The 19,911-nt window shown below is 36.1% G+C and overlaps 1 protein-coding gene across 3 annotated transcripts in view; it reads right to left on the bottom strand.

The window, feature by feature from the left end:
• Positions 1-19,911, bottom strand: part of LOC135102375 (pyruvate dehydrogenase phosphatase regulatory subunit, mitochondrial-like) — a 24,556-nt gene extending 4,645 nt beyond the window's left edge. The window contains exons 1-14 of one of the 3 annotated variants that reach the window (XM_064007514.1): positions 19,772-19,911; positions 18,130-18,357; positions 16,651-16,745; positions 14,835-14,962; positions 13,907-14,010; positions 12,205-12,346; positions 11,627-11,769; positions 10,376-10,458; positions 8,714-8,895; positions 7,963-8,087; positions 7,215-7,411; positions 5,774-5,928; positions 4,370-4,509; positions 3,270-3,317 (exon numbers count right to left, since the gene is read on the bottom strand). In XM_064007514.1, the coding sequence (XP_063863584.1) occupies positions 3,270-3,317; positions 4,370-4,509; positions 5,774-5,928; positions 7,215-7,411; positions 7,963-8,087; positions 8,714-8,895; positions 10,376-10,458; positions 11,627-11,769; positions 12,205-12,346; positions 13,907-14,010; positions 14,835-14,962; positions 16,651-16,745; positions 18,130-18,312 (1,725 nt within the window). In that variant the 5' untranslated portion in view covers positions 18,313-18,357; positions 19,772-19,911. Of the gene's footprint in view, positions 1-3,269; positions 3,318-4,369; positions 4,510-5,773; positions 5,929-7,214; positions 7,412-7,962; positions 8,088-8,713; positions 8,896-10,375; positions 10,459-11,626; positions 11,770-12,204; positions 12,347-13,906; positions 14,011-14,834; positions 14,963-16,650; positions 16,746-18,129; positions 18,358-19,464; positions 19,587-19,771 lie in introns of those variants that run through there. The other 2 variants (XM_064007524.1, XM_064007535.1) reach the window with 2 other exon arrangements.

The following is a 19,911-nucleotide window of genomic DNA, read 5'->3' as shown; positions in this document are numbered from 1 at the left end:
GCATTAAACAAGAGAGTGTGTCGTATTTGCAGAAAAATGTTGCTGATACCAAGCTTGTTTAAATAATGTTGCGAAGTCAAAATGGTATTCTCTTAAAATCTCATTTTCATGTGCATCTCCCATGATGCAGTGTCTTACAAGGCATAAAATACAGGAAGTGAGAGCTTTCATGTGTTGGGGTCCATGAATCTGGTGTGTAATTGGTACTACAAGGTTACCAATACACCTGAACTCCACAAAAGTAAACTAAAACAATACCTGATTGCAGAAAATTAAAAGTGGTTCTCAAACTCCCTTCTGTTACTTTTCTTTCTTTTTAGACTTAAGATTTGAAAATCTGAAAAGAGAATATAAAAACAGATTTGCTTTGTCATTCTGAATTTTTTGTATTGATATTTTTCATCATTACCAACAATACCTGCAACAATACTAGATCACAAAAATCAGCACCACCACAGTTTTGTCTGAGGACAAGTAATGTTGTCAATATGGTGTTGGATAAATGCCAGAAACCAGCCTGTTTTCAAAGTGAAAATTTGAATTTGTAAAATCTGAATTTTGTGATAAAGCTCACACAACTGATGCTCATGTGCATGTTGATTACTTGAATTCATATAGCTTGACAATTATTCTGCTCAAATACAGTCTTTTCAAACCAATCATTAACTTATCTACAAAGACCAGAGGTAAATAAATTGCCAACAATAATGGATTGCTTCAATACTGTGTACAAAATATAATGCAAATGCTTTAGTCTGAATACAACTTGCTTAAATTTCTTCAGGCATTACAAGGGTAGATACTAAGAAAATATCAAGTAATTACAATGGCACTGGCAAAATGTTCACTTAAATAACAGCACAAATAATGACTGGCTGTATGACTATCACAGGGTGGTGATAACACTGTGGAACAGCATGTAGGATAAGTGGGATGCAGACTTGCTTTCAAGAATCTTTTTTACAGTTTAAACATTTTTATTTGAATTTCATTTGTTCTTTATATATGTTGCAGTTGTCTGGGTATACTTGAATGTCTGGATGACAGATAAAATAAATTTCATAATTTAATAAATCTTTATGACAAACTTTGATGCAAGCATTATAAGCTGACAAATCTTAAGTCATACTTGGATTATAGGTGAGTAATGTGATCTCCATTTATCTGATAACTTCAAAGACCAAGCTGTGTGTGCAATACCAAGTCAAGTGCTAGGCTGAGGAGAGTTCATAAAAGAGATAATGGTAAGTAATGGCAAACACTACTAGTAAACTTTAGTATTTAAGGAAACAAAAGGAGTATGACAAATATAGAAACATATCTAATGCGGTCACACTATACAACTAGAAAAGTATTATCCATATACAGAAGAACAGCTGTAGTAATACAAGTACATTTTGGAGTCAGAGATGAAAAATAAAAGTGGAATTTGATGGGATCAAGCACGTCACAACAAGGTATCTGGCCAGATATCAAGAATGGCAAGGAAAGTATGTACAAGTATTGTTAATGCAGTGAGTTTACTTGCAGGACAGAGTGCTAAAGTATACTGGAAAAAGAGGCAAGGAGAATGAAATGGCTGAAGCATGCAGAGAAAGAATAAAATGACAATAATAAATGAAGACTGTGCTATGGCCATCCTCTTGAAGAGTTCTTAGGAACGGATATCAGACATAATAGATGGACAGATCCTAATCTTGGTGGTTAGTACATCTAGACACCATCAGTTATATACAAATAAAACTTGTTCAATTCAACACAAACTGGAGATCCCCTGCAAGAGGATGCATTCCTTATTTTTCAAGGTTATTTTAAAATGAAAGGGGTAACTGTTTCATAAACAGATTATATAAAACCATCAATTCCAACAGCAGTGCTCTTTTTCGCAAAGACCTTTCATTCACTGAATCCACATTCCATTTGTAGATGGAATGATAAGAATATTGTTACTCAACTCCCCTTATGAGTTCACTTCAATTTCAAAGTGTCACATTAAAAGTGTTACAAGCCAGCATCTGTAAATGTATCACTTCATGCAAAAATTAACACAATGATGCATAATTCTAGCATGTGCCAAATTTTACACAATCTTCTAAACACAACCTTACAATCTTCAGACAATTTTTCAGTAAACATTCATCTCACCTTTTCTTCTATTCTATGCACACACACACACACACACACACACACACACACACACACACACACACACACACACACACACACACACACACACACACACACCAAACTAGATAGATATAGAGATGGAATACTATGAGAACACTCTCCTCCCGTAAACCACAACTAGGTAAAAACTAGGTAAATACACACTATGTATACAAATACGGAACAAAAAAGAGCTTGATTTAAATGTTGTACACTCTTCATTATTATCATCATTAGTAGCAGCAGCTCATATGCAACCACAGCAAGTCTCAATGAAATCTCAAAGAATTCCAAATAACCTTGTACAAATGCATGCAAATAAATAAATACATAATCTGCCAATATAACAACGCACACATGCACACACACACATACTGACAAATAAAGGCACTCTCATCTATTGAAACATCCATACATTATATGTATATACTAAATGTAGGCTGCTATCTTGTGAAAAATCTATCCAATACCTCCTAAACTTCCACGAGGAATGCTTATTCTCAGCTCCACTGTTGTTATTTCCAAATATTTTTTTTCTTCCATTGCTGACTGTAAGGTGAAAACAAAACTTTACACAACATTCTAGGCCAAATAGTTTCATGTGTATAGGGGAGTCAAGTCAGAGACAACTGCTTCATCATTAAGAAATGTTTACAAAATCTTTAAAACTAAAATTTAGTAAAAAAGTAAACTGTTCTCAAATTGAGAATAATCAGGTTAAATTTTTTGAGCAAATAAATGCCTGTACATATCATGAATGCTTATTTGTAGTAATTCAAGAACTGGATGTTATGAGCCACAGCTTTCATGACAAGAGGGCCAAAACTGGTTTGTAGTGCAATCTTCAATAGACAGAGATTCCTATTTGTGTGTGTGTTTGCGAATTAACAAGAAATTTACAGTGCAAGAATATTTCACACCAAAATCATAAGTACTGGTGAAAAGTAATAAAATCAGTAAATCCCACAAAACGCAAGTTTCCTGAAAGCAAACTGGAATGCAGAAAGCAAAAGGTCTCACTACATCAATGAGGATGAGATCAAATAACATACAAAGCAAATTGTCAAACAGCAAGCAACTTTACACTGAAAAACAAAAATTACCTTTGTTTCTTCTGCATCAAACTGCTTATACTTATCTAATCCAACAGACTTGAAAGAGAGAGAAAAAAATATACATTAATATGTAAAGCTGTACGTGCAAATCTGTCTCTGTACCTTTCTGTTTTTCCAAAAAGTGTGTGTATATATAACCATCATTGTTTACCAGTCTTGAAAATTCTTGAATATGAACACTCTTCAGAAAGAAAGATCAGAACACCTCCAAAATTAAACTGACTAACTTTTCAGAACTCCATCTAAATTTTCAGAGATTGACAATTAAGCAGACCATTTTAATGTATATTTAGTAATCCTTGGTCAGTCTCCTACTCACATAAAAAAAAAAATAAATAAATAAATAAATAAATAATAATAATAATAATAATAATAATAATAATAATAATAATAATAATAATAATAATAATAATAATAAAATTAATTAATTAATTAAATAAATAAATAAAAATAAATAAGAACATAAATATGGTAAATATCCCCATAGTTATTTCTTCATGAGACACAGACTGTTAGAAGATGTAGTCATGATCCTAAACAGGACCAGTTTATAATGTAGTGATTATGTGGCAATCTTTCCAGCTACTACACAGAAGCACCCATCTACTCAATCAACTCAAGACTGTCCCTCCAATTTGAACCTCATGAGTATGTTAACAGCTGTATACTGTGTCAAACATGATTTAAATACACATGATCACATGATTACCACATTAATCTCAAGTGCTTTATAAAACACCAATGCAGCAAATCCATACATAATAATATTAAAATAAAAATAAAATGCAGAAGTTAACTATGTAAATACACTACAGCAATCCTTTGATATATGAGAAGGGATAAGGACCATGAAAATCTTTTGTTTCTCAATTTTCCACATAACACATATGTTTTCCCTTTTTAATATAATGAAATAAAGATGTGTTTTGGATTCACTGAACCCCTTACCAACCCAGATACAGAGAAAATATTCTTCCAGTCTGGTAGCATGGTGTGTCACCCAACCACTCCCTCTATGTAAAAAAAATTTTGGGAAAATGCAAATTGCAATTACACTTATATATTAGTTGTATAGGTCTGTATCTTACTGTAACTTCAATCTTTGTAAAAGAAGAGAGGTCGATGACTCCAACACCTTCCCTGCATGCCTGGTACTCCTCCTTGATACAGTCCAAAAATACTGGCTTATGGAATGACCCCTCAGGCATCTGTGCTGGCGGGTCACTTCCTGGGAGTGAAAACAAATTAGTATTACAAATTGTGCAATTGGATGATAATACTATTTAAACATAGTAAAACAGCATGAAGATATTAACTGAGATGTACACAATGAAATCACCAAACAATGAAAACAAGTTAAATATATCAGTATCTACTCTATATTTATATATATATATATATATATATATATATATATATATATATATATATATATATATATATATATATATATATATATATATATATATATATATATATATATATATATATATATATATATATATATATATATATATATTTGCACAGCTAATGCCAAGAATATTTATCTAGAAAAGCTAACTAACATACGTCTAACACAAATTTACACGTATAATAAGTAGACAAAATTTAAAACATCCATAAGTTAAATAGCTTGTCAAACATTTTAACAGTTTAAGAGATTGAGTTTTATTTATATGCAATCCATATATGAGCTGTCTGAATGCACCTAAAGATAAATACATGAGATCTTCAAGAAAATTGCAACCAATTCATGTTCATGTGCTGCTAAAAATCAATGTAAGTATACAAGTCATGGCAATGACAGAGGTGCCTCCCTCTCTTGCTGTCCAAATGCTCTCTTTGCTTGTTGAAAATGTGCCAGATTAAACATGGTTCTGGATTAAATGATGCCAGAGTACTGTTAGTTGACGTGTTATTCCTCAAATCTCTACAACACTCACACTCACACTGTTTAGCAATTCTACTGCACACCTAATCTGGTGTGCAGCTACTTCCCCAGTTTTCATCCACCCCACTACCTTCATTCAAGTGTTAAGCATTCTTTCTCTAGATGATGAAGGAAAGTTAGCAATTTGCTCATTGCAAAAAATATTGACTTTTCTATTATAATATAGTAGAAGTTATATTTCAGCACTTAGACAAAATTGCTACACTGCTCACTTAAAACTCAGAAAAATTTATTGCAATCATATCACGTGTTATCAAACTTACTCTCAGATATGCTCATAAACTGCCAATACAAATTCTTCCATCTATTCTTTCTTTATTTACATGAATTAAAATAATTATACTCTGACATGACATTAAATACTTTTCATATTCGTCTGCTATAAACCTATATATAGAATATACACATAGTTCTTCACTGATTCACAGCTACATATAAAATATCTGCTATCTTTCTAAGCTAGTTGTCCCTTACTGAAGTTTTGTGATGTAAACAAGAAACGTACAGCAGATTTAAAAGCTTGTATACAACAGTATCTTACGATTATGTGTTATGTCAAAATACAGTGGTCGCTCAAAGCCCATCCGTGTTCCAAAGACTGCACCTCGTGTTTCTTGTTCAATATAAATTGGAGAGCACCTCAGTTTTCTGGCCAGCCTGTACTCACACTGACTTGGATAAAGAATCTCATAGTGTCTGAAAATGAAAGAAAAACACACAGACTTACTGTTATTATTGTTTAAATTTACTCACAACCTGTTATAATTTAAAAAACAATAAAATGCAAACTCAGATGAGAACACAATTGTCAGAAAGAAAAATGCATGTCAGTAAAGTATATTGGTATATACAAATCCCTTGTCTGTCTGTTCCTTTCCATTAGGGGCTGATGGGGCTAAGAGCATGGATGATATGTATCTGTTATACTTTGTCTAGGCCACTGCATGTGAGATTGCAGGCCAGGAGTATAAATAGATGGATATACAAATCCGAGCCTCAGGCATTATCATGTTGGCAGGATGATGACTGAGAAGGATTCCACAGGAGAGAGATAAGCACAGCATTTTTGAGGAATTGGAAAAGGTAGAAGATAAGGAACTTTGAGACTTGCAACAGGAAGGGAACAAAGAATGAATATGTCAGAAGAATAAAGTAAGTCATTGATCACAATAGAGGAAATGAAGGAGGCACCCATGCATACACCCATCCATCCACATGCTGTGGGGTTGAAGGAGGGAGAGAGAGAGAGAGAGAGAGAGAGAGAGAGAGAGAGAGAGAGAGAGAGAGAGAGAGAGAGAGAGAGAGAGAGAGAGAGAGAGAGAGAGAGAGAGAGAGAGAGAGAGAGAGAGAGAGAGAGAGAGAGGAGAGAGAGAGAGAGAGAGAGAGAGAGAGAGAGAGAGAGAGAGAGAGAGAGAGAGAGAGAGAGAGAGAGAGAGAGAGAGAGAGGAGGGGAGGGGAGGGGAGGGGAGAGGAGAGGAGAGGAGAGAGAGGAGAGAGAGAGAGAGAGAGAGAGAGAGAGAGAGAGAGAGAGAGAGAGAGAGAGAGAGAGAGAGAGAGAGAGAGAGAGAGAAAATGAGACAAAAAGGAACAACCACAAAAATTTTAATACAGTTTTGACTTTGCATTTGCAAGAGTTGCAAGTTAAGTTACAAAATGTTTATAGCCAAATATAGATAAAAAAAAAAGAGGGAATAATAGAAAAGGAGACTGTTAGGCAAGAGAATAAACTTTAAGAGCCTATTTAAAAAAAATAAACAAAATAAATAAAACAAAAATAAATCAGAGTGATGAAAGGCCAACACAATGCAATGTGGCTGAAAGTGGGACACCAAGAGACCCACTGCCACTCCCTTATGGCTTCTCGAAAATCATAATATGAAATACAAATAAACATGATAAGAACAGTGAATATAAGCATCATTAACATGGAATACAGAAGTCAAATTTGCTATAGTTCCTCAAGGTATCCCTACAAGCCTCACCTGCCAACCACCTCCCTTGTTCTCTCCTTGAGGTAACGCCTGTTGTTGTGAAGGTCAATAAAGCGCCTGATGTCAAAGGCCAGCATTTCTTTGGCCAAGGACCCATACATGATCCATTCTGCTATTGCCTGTCCCACACCTCCACAACCCTGTAGGCTGTTCCCATTCATGCCAACAGCCACAAAGTAGTTATCAATCTGAAATTGGAAGGTTTCACAATCTTCAAGGCAGTGCTTTAAGGAGAGCAGCTGGTTTGAGGTACTGAGGTGAAAACAACATTTTACAAAATCTTTATATTATATATTGTAAAAACCGTATCTACACTAATGAAATGGTACAGAACATAACTCTATTTTGGCAACTTAGACTGCCTTAGACTCCCAAGTGTAGCATCTGAGCATAGCATCTAGTGAGCAGTGTGGCTCTTAAGAGAAAGTATGAATGTCTTGCTTCAGTGCAACTCTTAAGAGAAAGTATGAATGTCCTGCTTCTTGTTCATAATGCACCATTTGTTTTTCACATTCCTTGCTTGCCAAAGACTACCAAGGGCATAGCAAAATCCTTAGGTCATTAGCAAGAAAGAAGCCAATTTCTGTTGTAAGGGAGAGAAGAATAGTGTTAAAAACTAGCAGCAACAGACGAAAGCTGTCACAGTGTCACATCATAAGACTGCCACTGCATCTGCACTACTGACACTACCTTTGCCACTCAGCAGGACATTCACCCAAAGTATTCCTCTGAAACATACCTCAGGTGCCTCCCCTAGGATCCACTTCCCATCTGGTGTAAAAGTGTCAGGAGAGTTAACAAGGGGTTCATATTGAGTTCCTTTTAAGACAGGCAGACGATGCTCTGCTGCAACACGAATGGGTTCTGGAAAGATCAAAATAATTTTCTATTAATCTCATTTATCATACTGGAGTTATTCAACACATTAATACTAAAAAAAAAAAAAAAAAAAAAAAAAAAAAAAAAAAAAAAAAAAAAAAAAAAATCAACCCAAAACAATCAGCTGCCATAAAGAGTACTAATCTAAGATGACAAACAGTACAGGATCATTTAACACAGTACTACTGACCATAGGCTCTCAGTTGCAATTGTCAACCTAAACTTCTGATACTGAGGTGTGTCCACAGCACAAATCATCCTGTATATTTTATTTCTATGGCACAGTCATCAGTATGCATATCTGTAACCCTCTTTCAAGTTAAAGTAGTCAGTGTACAGTTTATTTAATTGTTCATCTTCTCTTTGTGAATTTGTTAAAAAATGGACATCTAGAAATCTAGGCAAAGTAAACTGTGTTAATGTACGCAACTCTAAGTCCCAGTCTCATGAACTTAAATGCCTGCTGACTATTTGGCCAAATGCACAGCTTTGCATGCTTCACAAACCAATCTTTTCAACCACTTGTGTGTCATAATCCAATCAATTTTCCTTAACAATCTTACATCATCTTCCTTATTCAAATGATCCTCTAACATGAGAAAACAACTCACTAAAATGCTCCTCGTCGCCTGACAAGCAATTCTTCCACTCGCGAGGTATTCCATCAGTAAATGCTGGCTTGGCATGAGGCTCAAAACCTCCCACCATGAACTGACTGTTTCTAGTGACGCAGAACATGTGAGAATCATAGTCCCGAACAACAGGATGATCGTCTGCTGCTTCTCTCATGGGCCTGTAATTTAATACTGACAGTATTCCTGACAGAAATATCCTATGAAAATACCAATACAGAAAAAATGTGGTCTAAGGGTTATTCATTAACCACTGTACTTAATTTTTCTAAAATATGCTGAATATGCTCACATTCCAAATCGAGAAATATCAGGAATGTTCAATAATAATTTGCTTAATTCTTAGTACAAATCTTGACCAAGACTTATCTGGCATAGCCAGCTCCTTCAATAAAGTTCCCTCATTGGAATGAGATGTAAGAGATAAAGATAAAAGTATAGATATACAACTACACTCAACCCCCAGCTATCGCGAGAAATTGGTCCCTTAACATCGCCGTGATAGCTAAAAACGCGATAGCCATTGTTAAGAATACATAGGAAAAAAAAAAAATCGTTCGTGGCCCGCCAGAGTAGCAACACAATTCAACATATTGGCACCTTTTTTTTTCCCTCATCTCACCATGATTTATAGATCAGTCTTGAGGAGGACATGATTTGAGCTTCGCACAGCATTATGTCCAGCACTATCACTAGTGAGGTTCATATGTGCCTTAATGTGGTCCTTCTTAAGGTAAATACCTCTCACTGTAGACTCGTTGATGCCGAACTTAGCGCCCACTGAACTTTTACTTTGTCCACTCTCGATCAATTTCACTATCTCATATTTCACAGCATATGTAAGGTTCTTCCTCTTCTTGATTTCTTTCCCAGGCGCCGCTGTTGCCTTTCGCTGGTCGGGTTGGGTGGTAGCGATCTCCCTGGGTGGCCAGGAGGGGGAGTAGAGGCCATTGTCCCGAGATACACACGCGTGACCTTGAGATTCACCACGGCACGTGCCACTCAGTCAACTGTGGCGGGAGGGTCTAGAGGGATGGGGGAGCGGGAGAGTGGCTGGATAAGGAAGCGGGAGTGTGCAAGCCAATCACGGCCTAATATGTCAGTCAAATTCAGCCAATTAGCAAGCGAATCTGGCCAAGAAATATGACGTAGCTGTCACGTGAACATCCTGGACATATAACGACTCATGGGCCGCGATAGCTCCACTAGGATTCGCGTTAGCCCATTTAATGTGTTTTTTATTGTTCCCGTGATAGCTTTAAACCGCGTTAGCAAAACCCGCTATAGCTGGGGGATAAGTGTAGCTGCTTTCCAGACATTATGGGTGATTGCTGAGAAAAGACTGAAAACAGATTTGGTTCAACACAAAAGAAAAAGGTCCTTGGATTTGAATGCAGGATCTCTCGTATATATATATATATATATATATATATATATATATATATATATATATATATATATATATATATATATATATATATATATATATATATATATATACACAAAGGAAGTATTTCACGGTCTTGGTTTATCTCAGTGAGTGAGAAAAGCCAAATATCAGAAGGAATATTACACCTTTCTCAGAATAACTTATACTTGATCTTAATAAAAGTTTTACATTCATCTTAACAAATATCTTACTTTGTGTGAAGATAAAAGTGTTCTGCAGGAAAAACTGGAACACGGACCTTTGGAGAACTCCTCTTCCCCAGTGAACGTGCCCACTGCAAATATGACACCAATCAATATGACAACACTGATTCCGTCAGTCTCCCACTCAACACTTCATACTAGTCAAAATAGTATAAACATTCAGTCAAAATACATATGACTGTCTATCTGACTATATACCAGGCTGGCAATCACACATGGAATAGCCCAGACAAAGCACCTCACACTCAGGCAGACACTCACACTCTTAGCCTCAATGGCCTCTAGTGAAAAGGGATAGTCTTGTGGATGATCCTACCACACACCAGGAGCTTCAGCATAGCACAGCTGGTCACACACTTCCACAGCAAGGCCTGACACCATACACTGGCTTACTCATACCCCATCATAATGAGGCTGTTCCCTACCCTTCACCTACTCTAACTGCCTGACCACAGTAGATGCAGGGTACTTCCTATAGAGCCTGTTAGATACTCCCCACACCTCTCCTTGGGCACATCTGGTGGGGCCCATTGACAAATTAATAATTTAAATTATTTCAAAGATGGAATATCAATTTTTCAGCATGTTATCACCCCTCCAAAAGTGACAGGGATGACCAGATGGTTCATTCATGAAGGAAATATGAGGATACTTTATCTACTTATAGTTTTGATGCCTTGCGCCATCCAGATACTCTCTCCACAAGGTGACAATCACGTGGAAAATAAGAACAAAAATAAAATAAATAAATGAAAGATAAACAAAAAGCAACACATAAAAGCATGCCATTGCACAAACACAGTCTTTGCTGCTTACTTCTCTCCTATTGGTCTTTTACACCACTGTCTCATATCTTTCATTGCCTCTGCAAGTGGTCTTCCCTTATAACCCCTTCTCTAACACAAGTGTCATAAGTTTTACTTAACTCCTATCATATCTCCCCTGCATCAATGTTCAAATGTGTTGGGAATGTGTTGTTTTATTTAGTAGCTACTCCACAAACTTTGCTTAAAAGCTCAGACATAAGTTCCAAAATAAACAAACTGGAAAAAATGGTTGTAATATAACAGCATTTGATAAAAAAAAAAATAAATAAATAAAAAATAAGGAAGTTAGTTTTGTATTTCACTAAAAAAAAAAAAAAAAAAATGGAAGACAGGATGTGATATAATTCATGACTGATAAACTGAAGCAATGTTACCATGTAAAAAAAAATCTTTATATGCAAGTCAGACTAACCATTCCTGATGAGTTGACAAAATATTCACAATGAATGGTGCCAAGAGATGTGACAACATGGGTCACTTTGGGAACAACTTGTGAATGAGGCACTTCATCTGTTACTATTCGCTCAACACTGCAATCTTCAACATAGACAGCTCCTGTAAAGTAAAATAAATTAATGACATGTATGGATGACACTCAAGAAAAGGCAGAGCACAATGACCTAAGAAAGGTACAACTTTAGTCTGATTTTTAACAAAACCTAAATTGATAAAAAAAATATATATATATATACAAGTAAACCGAGTAAAACAATAAAATATTAGAATAATATATACTAATGTACAAATAATAACATGAATGAAATATATAAAATATATAAATTACATCAATACATAAAAATAATTATAAGTAAATAAATATATAAATACATACAGTTAAAAATATCAAATAACATAAAGCATTAGACAAACCTGTCTGGTCTCCATGGGATACCAGGATACATACACGTGCGAGAGCCATCACGTGTCAATGACTAGCCTTCAACTTACAGGTGTGGAAATACTGATACAAAAGCATAAGAGTTTGCTTACCTTGGCTCTGAGCAAGAGAAGCTAGTGTGGCACACACTGTGTACGGCTCAGCTACTGCATCACCAGGTACCCACACCCCACCCTCAAGGTCTCCTGTGTATAAGTGTGGGTGCCGACGTTTGATTTCGTGGCGATCTAGCCACTGAAAAAAAAATAAAATGATTATGATAATGTGGATAAAAATAAATAAATAAAGTAAAGAGAAAATCAGTGAAAAATCATATTAGAGATAACAGGTAAGTTACAACAATGTTACACTGATAACACCAAAAGAAGACTTAATGATTTTCATATTCCTTTCCAACAAAAAATTATTTTCTTATTTCCAATGAACTCTAGCAAAAAGTTTCAAAGAAATCAATGGTGAATTGGAACCTATTATGTAATCATGACCAAACAAGCAAATAATTATGATCAGTTGAACAGAAAAGTGGAAATTTATGAAAGAAGGTGATGAATGCAAGAAGAGCATGACAACTGTTCTAAGGATCTGACTATCCAGCTGCACTAACAATTTTAGTTGAATAAGTAGGAATCCAATGGGGAGTTTTCACAACTAGTGGTTGTCACCAAGTGGCAGCACAGACACAAACTCTTCTCTCACATACAAACAATATCAGATATACCTACAGTGTTATTCTATTTACATGAAGATGCAATGGGCTTATATAATATATTTTTCTATGTAATCCCTTCTAAATAGTAATACAAGTAAAATCAAACTCTTTTCATGAACAAATGTATATAAGTTGATTTTCTAGTGAATTGGCATTTAGATTTATTTGGTCATCTTAAGATTTCCAAATGAATACACTCTTGATTGGAAACGTCTTAATCTAGACAACAATAAACATAAAGGCAACGTGTCTGTGACAGTCAAAAGTCCAAATTACATAGATCTCCTTCCTAGTTTATGGAAACGGCAATTTTAATAAAAAAAAATTGGCAACTCGAGTTTCCTGGCGATAGTAATGCTGTATCTCTAACCAAAACAAACACCTGACTCGGCCGCGCTGGTTGAACTTAAGAAACACATTGTTGGACAAGAAGCTGAATGTTCCTGTGGTGCCCATCTCCACTACGCCCTAAGCAATGGATTACAGTAGCTGGACACTACAGCAGCAGCAGGATCGCCTGAGAGATGTTTGTTTTGGTTTTCGATTACTTTGCCTTGTCGCTCGCTTCGTGAGAGGGATGCTAAAATTCCCACAAAAAAAAAAAAAAAAAAAAAAAAAAAAAACTAGAGCCATATATCATGATATTACTGAGAAGGCTGTCATACTATATAGTACAGTGTGATTTTTTATTTTTTAAATTGTCCAAATCAATAGTTTTTATACTTGTAATATGCTTTATTTAAGATAATGCTAGCAGTTTACTCGATAATCACACAAAAAAATAATTAATTTGACCACATTCTCTCAATATTATCCATACTGGATGTTGAAGAGTTGATACATCATTTCAATAGTATCATGATGATCAATGTTCTATGCATCTTTACACACCTGGGATTTACCACAACAATATTTTAGCCCTCTTTCCTACATTTAGATGAGCAGCAACGACATCTAGCGGTTTAGTTCTGAAAACTCCTCATTATAGATAATGCAGGACAAAAGAAGAAAAAGGCATTACAGCAACTGGGAGACATTAAGTCCTATGACTTAATTTAGTTCATGAATACATAATCTAAACTCACTTCACACTCAAGTCCGGACGGCTTTGTGTATGCTATTCTTCGCTTCATAGCAATAGCTCTGTCTCTTGTCCGTGCCAGATTCAAACTGCCACATTGCTTGAGACCTGTGATACATAAAGAGCAGTGCTAAGTATTATATAGTGACTTCATGGTTTGGAATGTAATTTCAACCACTTCATAAGGTGTATCCACACCAGACATCTTGTACTACTTTCCCAGTAATGTAAGCACAGCTGTCTTGAGTTCATTCTGTGGAGCATGTAATGGTTCATGGAGTGAATATAAGAACATAAGAAATAAGGGAAGCTGCAAGAAGCAACCAGGCTTACACGTGGCAGTCCCTGTATGAAATATACCTACCTATTTGCATCTATTATCCCTATCCATAAACTTGTCTAATCTTCTCTTAAAGCTCTCTAGTGTCCTAGCACTAACAACATGATTACTGAGTCCGTTCCACTCATCTACCACTCTATTTGAGAACCAATTTTTTCCTATCTCCTTCCTAAACCTAAATTTTTCAAGCTTGAACCCGTTATTTCTTGTTCTACCCTGGTTGCTGATCCTAAGAATTTTGCTTACATCCCTCTTGTTATAACCCTTATACCACTTAAAGACTTCTATCAGGTCCCCTCTTAACCTACGTCTCTCTAAAGAATGTAAATTTAACAGCTTCAATCTCACCTTGTAAGGAATACTCCTCATCCCCTCCTCCCCATGTCATCCCTCATCCCCATCCTCCATGTCATACCAGCACCATATAGTATACCAGTCACAAATTTCCCAGTAACTGGCAACTTGGCACAGCAGGGTTACCAACCTTGCACTAAACCTCATGCGTGCTGTCATATTGTACTATCACGCTATAAAGGTAACAAAAAATTTTGATGGGTATACACACAAAGAAATAAGTCTTCGTCGTACATACCTAAGTTATGGCCATCTTCCTGAAGAGCTTTAATAAGGTTAACTGAGTAGGTCACAATCTCCCTTTCTGAAGATGGTTTGAACAGTCCCAGGACACCAGACCCATTGTGGGAGGTTCCAGATCCTGCTCTGAAAAAAAAAAAGAATAAATAAATAAATAAATAAATAAGAAATGAAAAAAAAAAATAAAAAAATAAATAAATAAATAAACAAAAATAAATAAAATAAATAAATAAATAAATAAAAACAAATAAATAAATAAAATAGATAAATGAATAAAACAGATAAAATAATAACAATAACAATAATAGTAACAAAAAATAAATAAATGTATACAAATAAATGGAAAAAATAAATAAATAATCAAGCACTGGTAATGCATGTAAATAGTGATGTGGGTATGCTACATTATTACACAAGAATTATTAACTTCAAATGCTGACACAAACACGGGCATCATGAGCTATGAATAATGAAAAAAAAAAGCTCAACTGCTACACTATTTCTTAGCTTTGAGTAAAATAATCATATGAGGACCATTTGAGCATTATACATTTGAGACTATGAGGTCCCTCTATCTACATATGTACAGTACCAGTTTGACATTCCCTGTAAATATGGGTAGCTGAAACAAGGCGCGCACATACACACACACACACATACACACACACACACACACACACACACACACACACACACACACACACTTGCAATCATACCTATATCTTCACTTAATCAGCAGCATTAGTTGTTTTATGAGGCTGTCCACAGATTGATCTTCCTGATGGCAGATTCTTGGGATTTTTTTTATACATTCTGTTCATTCACTAATTTCTCTTATTGTCATGTTTATCTCCTTGTAGGCAAAAAGATGAGTCTTCTCAATTTCACTCATTTTGCACAAAGCCATCATAAAGACTGCATAAAAAACCCAGACTCAATTAACACAATGTGAGATGTGTTTCATGTACGCACCCTGCAGTGTGATGGCCACTTATCTGGAACTCAACACATTTCCTGATATGTAACTGTAGAACATGGCAATGTATGGAAATTTTTATTTGTATTGGTACACACTGTAAAGTTGGGGGGGATATCACAAAGTGGGTCAGTAGTTTTTTATATTTTTTTCTGCAGTCACCATATCAGGACTGGATTACTGCAATTACCATATCAGGACTGGATTATTGCAGTTACCACATCACAACTGGATTACTACAGTTACATATCAGGAATGGATTACTGCAGTTACCACATCACAACTGGATAACTACAGTTATATACTACATAGTTACATATGTGCAGTTATCACATCACAACTGGATTACTACAGTTACATATCAGGAATGGGTTACTGCAGTTACCATATCAAGATTGGGTTACTAACATAAAATTCTCAATGTTTAGCCATCCATGAAGCCCCTTGTAACATTACTAACTAGCTTTACAATATTAAATCACTGTCATCAGCTAGGTTCACTATAATCACAAACATCCCAACTCTTCTTAGGTTTTCTTCTTTTAAGGTGGTCAGCTGCTGAACTGATTACAGTTTCTGCAGTCTACCTGCCTTGCACAATGTGGTACACACATTTGGAGCAGCCAGACACATTGTATGACATCAACAAAGAAAAATGTAGTGGAAAGGATAAACACATGTAAGTTTATATAAACAAGCATGAATTTTGAGAATGGTGCCAGAAAACTATTTCTCCATTAATGATAAAAATATACTTGAGCTTTTCCTGTTCAGACTCCTCACTTGTACAAGGTAAAATAAGATAGGGTTACAATACTTATCATAGTGATCCACTTACTTAGTTTGGTCGAGTACAACAACATCTGTCCATCCTTCTCGTGTGAGATGGTAAGCTATGCTGTTTCCCACTACACCAGCACCACACACCACAACCTGTTAATCAGACAACACAATTAGCAAGTAATAAATGACTTCTCAATCATTACTATTTACTTAATGCCTTTTGTGAAACAGTGCTTTATTATTTAGCATCAGGTTGGTACAAGGGAAACATGTGCAGCTGCTGCTCTGTGGTCTTGTGTTCAAGTTCTGTCCTGGCTCAAGTCTCTTACTTTTGTCAGACTTCACTGCCTTTTCAGAAAGGGAATGGCAGAGATTGAGACACCTAACAGAAAGTATAAAAGAATGCATTTACAAATACTTTCTTGAAGAATTTGTACTTATATTCAAATAAACAATAATCCAGTGTATTTGCATTCATATTCATGGGAATTTCACTTGAAGTACAGCCAGCTCTCAGCATTCATGGGGGTTAGGTAACAAAGACATTTGTGAATGTGAATGATGAAAATCCATGAATAATTGATGTGCCCTCTTAATAACACTCTTAATTCCCCTAAAGTGGTGTGCTCCCTTATGCCTTGTTTCAGGAAGTCCACCAAATTCACTATTTCCTCCACCATTAATTCTCTGTCATCTTGTTCAGACTCCCTCATTTCCTCTTCAGCAATGTCTTGGACATGTTCAACAGCCACTTTCTAAGACAGTGCCAGGCTCTTCTTCACTACCTCTGCAATAGCTTCACAATAAACAGACAGTAGGAATTGTATACAATCAGTTGCCAAAAGCACACTAGATTGACACTACCTGACAGTGGAAGAATGTGGGTTGGTGTGGTAAACTGTGAACATGCACATGTGTGTGTGTGTGTGTGTGTGTGTGTGTGTGTGTGTGTGTGTGTGTGTGTGTGTGTGTGTGTGTGTGTGTGTGTGTGTGTTTGGCATTGTGAGCCACAATGTGTATAAAATTTGAGCTGGTAACTTTCCATTAAAAATTTAATCTGCTTACATTTCCCTTGTGGTGCTGATCCCTAAATAATTAAATCCAAATGCAAATGTTAAGACTGTACCCATATTTATATTCAAATATAAAACTCATGTATTTACTCCATCCCTAATCTCACCTTTGTTACCAAGTAACATTCCACTAAAGAGAAGGGCTTTATAAGAACAGATAAGCCTATCACTGAAATATATATCAAAGAAAAAAGCAAATCTCAAGCATATTCAAATAAACATATTTTGTACTGTAGATCTCCTTTTCCCAAAAAATTTGCAGTTAATAAAAAAGTGGTAATTATATACTTTCTTGTAACATTAGTATTATGATGCATTTTACCGCTCTTACTGATGTGTGACCCTGTATGGCTTCACATTTCCTAAAAGTGGAGAGATTTTTAAAATTAATTCAAATCAGCAAGAATGTGTGACATGGCAGCACACACCTCCCTCGTAACCCCTCTGTCATGGAGCCATACCTGTGCCTGTGCTGGAAGAAACGAGGCACATCTTTTACTGAAGACCACGTGTGAATTTGATTGTAGTACTCTTGATGATGTAACTCTTGAAAGGCAACAGGAATGAAATTCCCTGCATGTGTCAGAAAGCTGACAAACTCTGCTCCTTGCAGATCTGACTCTACCAAGACCACAGCGATGCATTTTGCTAACTTCTTAGGCAATACTTCATTGGCATGTTGATTTATTCTGAAAATAAACAATAAAGAATGTAGTCAATTTACAACTACACTATTAACATTCTTCATTTAGCATCAGCAACTCATGGTTCATTCAAACCAGGACAAGTAACAGCAGAGCACTACAGTCAGATGCTGACCAATTCAAAAAGAAGTATGAAAATCACAAGACAGTGCCCATAGCATGCCCTGCTTAGAGAAACAACTATCAATCTATTACACAGTGAAGGGTGTTCATGTGTGAGGTAGCTACAAGTAGAGTTGAGTGAGGGAAGAGAGTTGTTTTTAGAGGGCAGGCTGTGACTGGTCTCTTGTGTTGTGAGACACAAAGGGAAACGTTCAGTGAGGGCACACCTCTGTGTTATGTGACCCAAATATTTCACTGAGAACAATTTTTTTGGTTTTATTATAGTTTAAGCCATTACACACTACGTGGTAATAACCTATCTCATTTTGTTCTTCTCACTATTCACATCATTTCTAATGATTACACTACTTGTCGGAAATTAATAATAACGCCACAATAGGCCTGGGAATACACAGCGCTCTCAACTTTTTCTAAGTCCACAGGTAAACATAAATGGTGTATTGTTGCCTGAACTTCAGTTGTTAGGTTAGGTTAGGTTAGGTTAGGTTAGGGTTTTATTATAGTTTAAGCCATTACACACTACGTGGTAATAACCTACCTCATTTTGTTCTCACTATTCACATCATTTCTAATGATTACACTACTTGTCGGAAATTAATAATAACGCCGTGGGCCGTGGGTAGAGATTGGGGACATTGGCTTAAACTATAAATTTACCTATATTTTTTTTTTCTGCCATGAGAGGTGCACTTATAAAATAATGCTAATTTTCCTACATTCCACTAGATAGCATAACATGACCGTAACAAAACCCAACCTGATCTATCTATGAAATCCTTATTTAGAAAATGTTAAATTACACTAGTTTAAGCCGGGACTCCACTTCTCCATGAGTGCTGCCGCCCATACAGTACAGACTTGGACCCCCTTTAGTGTCCGCAACATTTATCAAGTCCAGTGGCCGTAACAGCATATCCACAGCTGTACCACGCCACAAAAATAACAACAGAATCAAAGGGCTGATATTACCATATCAACATTGAGGTCATGACCCAGTAAGGAGTATAAAAGGTTGACGTATTAATTAAACAGTGGCAGAAGCTACACATAAGAAAACATTGCCAAAGGTCGTGACTTGGCACAGGCAGGTTAGCAGTGCCATGGCACATCACACCGGCTACAATCACCAGAAGCAAACAATGCACTAGCACCTAGCAGCACTTGTCAGCACTAAGCCTTATCATTGAGGGACGTCACCCGTTTCACCGTAAGTAGCAATCAATGTGAATTTACTGAGTTAACAACATGTAAGAGATCAAGCGCCATTTCTACCTACCTTTACTCATCACGTCCTGCTGCCAAGACTCAACAGCAGCAGCAGCAGCCTTCATTACAGCAATGCGCAGCGACTTGTTTACAGTTTTCAAGGCCTTGTTATCCTTTCAGGGATGGTAACTTTTAAATCCCAAATTGTCC

The sequence above is a fragment of the Scylla paramamosain genome, chromosome 1 (assembly GCF_035594125.1).
Source record: "Scylla paramamosain isolate STU-SP2022 chromosome 1, ASM3559412v1, whole genome shotgun sequence".
Taxonomy (NCBI): Eukaryota; Metazoa; Arthropoda; class Malacostraca; order Decapoda; family Portunidae; genus Scylla; species Scylla paramamosain.
The sequence above is the reverse complement of the archived record's forward strand: the minus strand, read 5'-3'. Positions and strand labels throughout refer to the sequence as shown.